The sequence below is a fragment of the Carassius auratus genome, chromosome 40 (assembly GCF_003368295.1).
Source record: "Carassius auratus strain Wakin chromosome 40, ASM336829v1, whole genome shotgun sequence".
Taxonomy (NCBI): Eukaryota; Metazoa; Chordata; class Actinopteri; order Cypriniformes; family Cyprinidae; genus Carassius; species Carassius auratus.
The window spans coordinates 20,188,056-20,195,480 of NC_039282.1; the positions used below are offsets into that span (position 1 = coordinate 20,188,056).

Sequence of the window (7,425 nt, forward strand, 5' to 3'; positions counted from 1 at the left end):
ACTATTTATTTTTTTAATTTTAATAATAACGAATTAATAAATAATTTAGAGTATAATTAAATTAAATGCATTTATGGTGAGATTACTACATTTTATTTAATTAAACGCATTTATGGTGATATTATTATATTTTCATGTCAATCTGTGTTCATTTTGACCACGAACCATACACTGTCAGCCTGTCGCTTAATTCAGCGCGTGCAGCACCTCAGAAATAGACTCGGTGCGGAAACGATCTCTGCACTGCACCGCACATGGACCGGATCGCCGCACCGCATCCGCGCGCATGGAAGCTCTATAACACGGAGCCCGGGAATCAGGTGTATAAGATTAAAAAACCCGAGGCCCCTCCGTATATTCACCAGGCCCACCTATTACAGAACTGCTAAAACACTAAACCCCATTCTCTAAACCCAGTGCTCAGTGGCCTACACACATTTGTCGAATCAGTCACTTTGAAGGCAAAATCTTAAACAAGTTCAGGTCGTGAAGACACTGTTTGCAAATCTCATCCACTCTTTTTGCAAAACTCTAAACACATTCTTAATCACTAAAACACATTTTGCACTGTGTTCCAAAATGGTAAATACATGTGGCAAAAGTTAAACACAACTTCAACACAACTGTCATCATTTACACACAACAACTCAAAACTGTTCACACTTGTTTCTAATGATGTGATCAAATCAGTTGTCTAGAATATAAGCCAGTACAGATGAACCAGGTACGGTGAGTGTTGATACCACGATGGATGGAAACAATGTGAGAGGAAGAGGAGGATGAAGATGAAGAGGAGGAAGAGGAGGAAGAGTTTGTGTAAGAGGACAAGGACAACTGTGGCCATCAGAATCAGGACATTCAGAGAAGAGAACAGGTACATTTATTGTTTTTCTAATTTGACATTTGATATAGCTCATCAGTTTGTCAATAGAAATTATAATACAATTTACATATGAATGTGATGTCCATTACTATTGTTTCTGTATGTATACATTTGAAAGAGCATTTTCCCTTTGGTAGAATTGCAAGACCACCAAATGAGGGTGAAGGACTGCTTCGTTCTCCCAACAGAAAGAAGCTCTCATCGTTGATATGGTCCATCAAAACAATGTCATCCGACTGCGTGAAATACAGCAAAGACTTGTAGAAGACAATGTAAATTTGAAGATATCAACAGTGTCAGCCTTTCTACCATTTCCCGTGGCTCTCCACCATCGGGATGCTGAGGCAGAATGAGTCTCTCACTGACTTTGATTTTGCATTTGCACAATGTTTTGTGTAATACACTTTGCATTTAGAGTTGTCTCTGTTCTTTGGGCGTACTTTATATTCATGCTGAAAACACAGAAATGATATACTGTATTACTTGCAGTACTTACAGTGTGCAATATATTTGCTGTACTGAGTTGTGAATTATTTACTTTTATTTATAGCAACATTATTTTCTATATGAAATAAATAATATATATATATCTGTAACTACGTGCCCTGGACGCTGTGTTGTCAATTTTTTGATGTAGTGTCTATTGAATGCTGATGAGTGTTTATATATTGACTGGATGTGTTTATGTTTTGAAAGCATTGTTTGATGTTGAGCACAGATCAAATGGTTTTGAGGCAAGTATTTGATTTCTCCAGAAGAGTCAGGGGTTTTGTGAATGTAGTTTAAAGACTGGGTTTTGTGTTTAAAGTTTTGAGAATATGGGTGAAGGTTTCAAGAAATGTGTTTTAGCAATTGTGAAATACTGTAATGACGCTCTGTACTGCAGTATTCATGTGTAAAGTTAAATTCCCCCGTTGATGAAATGCATCGAAATACAAAATTCAATTGTGATTAGTGTCTTCGTGTCATTGTTTTACTGCACTATAATATTTAGAGATATGAATGCCTTTCAAAAATCTCTCTGTAATGTAAGTTTATGATTCTGATTCAGAATAATAACATAACTGCAATTTTATTTATAAAACAACATATTAAAAAAACTGTATTTTATCAAACTGCAATTTTTTTATTTATTTTTTTGCATTCGCATTTTGGCCTTTTCTGACTTCAGTTTGTGACCTGCTCAGCTGTAGATGAACTCAGAGAGAATCACTGTCTGCTCTTCAACACACGGTGGCGCTGCTGCACACTGAACACCACTGCAACACTGTGTGTGTGTGTGTGTGTGTGTGTGTGTGTGTGTGTGTGTGAGAGAGAGAGAGAGAGAGAGAGAGTGTGTGTGTTTGTACTGTTTCTACATGTGTTGATAGAGAATAAAGAGTAACACAGAGAAAGAGAATAAAAAGTAACATAGATATTTGTATCTACAGATCCTCAGATCGAGGTTCCTGAATGCTGCAGAATCTTTTCATTAACTTCAGATTTTTCTTTTCAGTGCTGTATGTCTAAAAACAGACATGATGCTTTTAGAAACATGCACATCATTAACAGACAAGAGAAGATGATTTAAGGCTCTGAGCGAAGGTTTTCATCTGAAGGTTTAATGAAGTTCTAGACGAGCCTGAAGAGTTTCTGAGAGAAACGGAGCAGATGTGCTGATAAACCCGAGCAGAACGAGAGAATGAGGGCACGTGAAAGGCGTTTGAGGTTTCCTCTTCCTGTAAAGACTCAGAGACAGAGAGGTGAGATCGTTTCACATCGACTTCAGCACATTAAAGCATCAGCAGCCATGATTCTCATCAGCTTCATGTTTCTGCTCGCCGCGGCTCTGAATCCAGCTCTGAGTCAAGGTGAGATCTTCATTTATTACCTGAGCTGATCACAGACAGCCTGCTTCTCGTGATTCACGCTTCTTGTGTTGTTTCTCTCTGTCAAAGAAATAGAAGAGATCAAATCAGATGCTGTCGTTATCCGTTGCACTGGAGGTGAAGGTGAAATAAAGTGGTATAAGGACAAAAGCGAAAAGGAAATGACAGAGCATAAAGGCAGTCCAACCATGGAAGTTGAAGCTGTGCAGGGGATAGTTAAAGGATTCTACAGATGTACATATGGCAATACAGAGCATGGGTTCTACCTCAGAGTACAGGGTGAGGAAACACTCTTCATCACAAAGACACTGTTTTTACCCAGAATGCATTATAATACTAACACTCTTTCTCTCCGTCAGTCTGTGAGAACTGCTATGAGTTGAGCAGGCTGAGGGCGACGGGGATCATACTCGGAGACGTGGCGTTTACAGGAGTAGTTATTCTCTTCATCTTCCTCGCTACCAAGAAGTGTGGTGGTCCACAGAAGAGAGGTACAGAACACACCCCATGACCTCCAAAACCTGAAACTATCTGAACATCCAGCTGTTTTAGCGCAATGATTTGAGAATGACCCGAGTCTGTGTTTTGAAGTTTTTTTAGTTTGAGCTTTTTTACTGTTGTGATCGTAAAATAATGTCATTGTTTTATTTGTCTTAATTCACAGCATCAAATCCCAAACCAGCGAACCCTCCTCCTCCTCCTAACCCTGACTATGCGGTATGTATCTGAGCGTTATTAGATGAGACCGATGATGATACTCTGAAACACAAGCGTCTCTGACCCGTCTCAATGCTCTCTGTGCTGTTTTACAGCCTCTGGATCCGAAGACACGGAACAATGCTGTCTACTCAGGAATCAGATAGACACGGCTTTACTGTAAATCATACTCTGGTGATTCATAGTGTTTCTTAAACGTTTGTTTGGGTTCTGTCTTCTTCATGTTGATGTGACTCACAGATCAGTGTTGTGTGTGGAAAGATGTGCTCAGAAACATCGGAAACTCAAGATGGAAACATCAGCATGTCAAACACTGAACAAACACCGCTGTCATCTGTGCTTTCTGTTAGGAAACACGCTTTCATGTTCTTAAGCTTCTTACTTTCACAGAATTTGTCATGTTCTGATGTTTTTATCTGGTTCAGAATTATTTAAAGCAGCAGCTGAATGAAGCGAGCGGAGGAAATACAGACGGAAATAAAGATGATTTTCTGTAAGTTGTTGAGTGTTGATGGGAGTTTGTACTTTATACAGTTATTGCTAACACTTTAGAATAATGCTCTGTAGCTAACAAAGCATGAAGTAACAGGTAGTTCAACATTATGGACGTATGTTCTCAGTTTATGTCAAACTTAAACAGAATAATAATTCATTATAAAAGTGAGAGATGCTGAAGTGATGTGGTTGACGCTCACGAGCTGAGATCAGTGTCTCTGACTCCAAACACCTGCGGAGCATATAATCATCTTCTCTTTGACTGTTTTTACACGCCGTGAAGCACAGAAGCACATCTTCCAGAGTCTGTGCCTCGCAGAAACACACAGCCGTCAGATATTACACATATTTAATAATTTATTAAAAACCGTCACTCACAGTTTTGAACATAGACTTTATAGTGCACGTTCCAAACTTTTTATAATTTTTATTATTTTTATAATTCATGAATGAAAATATTTTGTAACATCATATTTAATTTTAATTTAATTTAATTTAATTTAATTTAATTTAATTTAATTTAATTTAATTTAATTTAATTTAATTTAATTTAATCATATTGATGTACCATTTACATGGTAATGCAATGTCTAATTTTAAAAAGGGATTTAAGGGATGAATTTTGAGATTTTAAGTTTTCAGTTGATAAAAAATTTCTGATGATTTCTAAAATGTGATAGAGAAAAATTCAACGAAGAATTCTTTTTTTTTAAACAAAGGTCAAAACTCCTGTTATTATTTAGATTTTTGAGACTGCACTCTTGTCATAAATTAATCTATTACTTTTCTTACATAATTGTAAACAAAAACATTGGTAAAATATATATTTGGGAGTCTTAGCCCTTTCCAACGATATATAGTTTGTCAAGATTAGATTAGATTTAATTGTAATATAGTGAAGTAAAGGTAGGTGTCCCGTATACGGGACGGGGTGACAGTTAAAGGGTTAAATTACTCATGAAATCCAAGTCACCTCCTCACTAATTACTCAAGCTTTGCCTTGTTAACGTGTTTTTAAATTAAATTAAATTAAATTAAATTAAATTAAATTAAATTAAATTAAATTAAATTAAAAGTAATTTATTATGTTTCACATTTACATTTAGTCATTTAGCAGTTGCTTTTAACCAAAGTGACTTACAAATGATGACAATAAAAACAGTCAAATCTAACAAAAGAGTCATTTTATTCACGTGCAAATAATAAGTCTCGGTTATCCTAACACACACACACACACACATACACACACATACACACACATACACACACACACACAAAGACAAACAAGCAGAAAGAACAGAAAAAAATAGAAAGCTAGTTTATTTGCTGTTGTTTTTTAATAAAAAGACGAACAGCTAAAGTGGAGTTAGAATGGTACACTAGAGGTCGAGCTCGAGGGTCAGATGTAGACGGAGCAGACGTGTTTTCAGCTGATTCCTGAAGATGATGGAGGAACAGATGATGAAGTCGTGAAAGTGAAGCTGTGTCTTCGGGATGAACACTGATGAGATGTTCTGTTCAGAACACGAGCTTCTCGATCCACACACGTCTGAAGAGATGAGATGAGATGAGCTGTTACTGATGAACAGACGTGTGTTCTTTCTGCTCGATAAATATTCATCTAGCAGCAACATTTTGGATTCATTGTAGAGCTGTATTGTATTGTACATATTGAACTATAATGTTTTCAGACGTATTACTGTTGTGATTAGTAATTAATTGGTTATTCTTTATTAGTCATAGTTCACAAGTACTTCTAAATGAGTATATTTTTGTTGAGCAATTATCGACTAGCTAATTAATAACTACTTTTATCCTAAACCTGCTATTACTTTCATATTAGTTTGTATGATTGAGTTCAGTGTTAATGTTAAACAGTTACTTCCTGTTTAACTCGTTAACAACAGAGCATTATTCTGAAGTGTAACTCAATTATAACATTCACACGCCGCATACAGACAGAACATGTGTGTGTGTGTGTGTGTGTGTGTGAGTGAGTGTGTGTGTGTGTGTGTGTGTGTGTGTGTGTGTGTGTGTGTGTGTGTGTGTGTGTGTGTGAGGTTGATGTGAGTGCTGATATTGTGCTGTAGGTGGTTTGCTGCTTTTCTCAGCTCTGAACGGAAACCACAGAGAAAAATACCAGAAACAAACCGGTAACTAATAATAAAGAGACAAAGACAGATGATTAAAACACACACACACAAACACACACACACATAAACACACACACACACACACACAAACACACACACACACACACACACACACACACAAACACAAACACACACACACACACACACAAACACACACACACACACACACACACACAAACACACACACACACACACACACAAACACACACACACAAACACACACACACACACACACACACACAAACACACGCACACACACACACAAACACACACACACACAAACACACACACACTCACACACACACACACACTCACACACACACACACACACTCACACACACACACACACACACAGATTTGTAAAGGACTTCACTCTGGTATTACTGTAGAAACTGCTCAGATTTCTGTCTGGTTGAGTTTAGTGTTGAACTGGAGTTGATCAGGTTTGTGAAGAGCATGTAAACGTGTAAAGTGAGTTTTGTAGTGAGAAAGAGTTGATGTCAACTGAAAGATGATTTCACTGAATGTATTCTGTGTCAAAGTGATAAGAAATGATCCAGTGTTTATCCACACAGAAGCTGTTCGAGGAGTTTTAATAAATCTGAGCTGAGTGTTGAGAAACAGAGATTGTGGAAACTCAAATTCTTTAAAGAATTTTATTATAAAGAGTCTTTAATGGGTCAACAGCACAGCTAATAGTAAAGACAGATTCATGTATCTAAAGCATCAAGTGTTGAATGTCTACATTTCCAGGATCATGAATGAGAAGAAGTGACGGAGGAATGAAGATGAAGCGGGGTCTTCAGGGTTAGACGGACTGCTTGTTCTTCTGTCTGCGCTGCGGCTGTAGAGCGCTGTACTCATCCGAACGCATGTTCAGACGCTAAACAACACACAAACACACACTACATCATCACAAGCACATGCCAAAATCACACAGATGACACACGACACACAGATGATTACCAACATCAACGATCTGCTATCAACCAGAAATCATGAGCTTTAACATGATCTTCATCTTGACGAGAGTTGCTCTTATAATAGTACTGGTTATTATGTATGAATATGTGTGTGTGCGTGTTTATATGTATATTTTTTTAGCCAAAACTAAAAGAATACTGTTACACGTGTACATAATGTTTCAAAGGAAAATCATGATTATAATTATTTATATTTATTTATTTATTTCAATATGCATCTATGGGTATATATGACATTTCTATATTAGTTATATATTTACATAAGTTCTAATATATAAATAAATGTTCAGATGTTAAAATATTCTCTTTGTTGTCTAAATGCTTTG

At 36.8% G+C, this 7,425-nt stretch overlaps 2 protein-coding genes across 2 annotated transcripts in view; one reads left to right on the top strand and one right to left on the bottom strand.

Moving 5' to 3' along the window:
• Nucleotides 1-7,425, bottom strand: part of LOC113058824 (START domain-containing protein 10-like) — a 122,197-nt gene that overhangs the window by 79,432 nt on the left and 35,340 nt on the right. The window lies entirely within an intron of this gene.
• LOC113058827 (T-cell surface glycoprotein CD3 epsilon chain-like) lies at nucleotides 2,657-3,960 on the top strand. Its single transcript, XM_026227075.1, has 5 exons — nucleotides 2,657-2,733; nucleotides 2,821-3,030; nucleotides 3,111-3,242; nucleotides 3,416-3,468; nucleotides 3,564-3,960. Exons 1-5 carry the CDS (start codon nucleotides 2,673-2,675, stop codon nucleotides 3,612-3,614), a joined length of 507 nt encoding a protein of 168 aa, XP_026082860.1. The 5' UTR covers nucleotides 2,657-2,672; the 3' UTR covers nucleotides 3,615-3,960.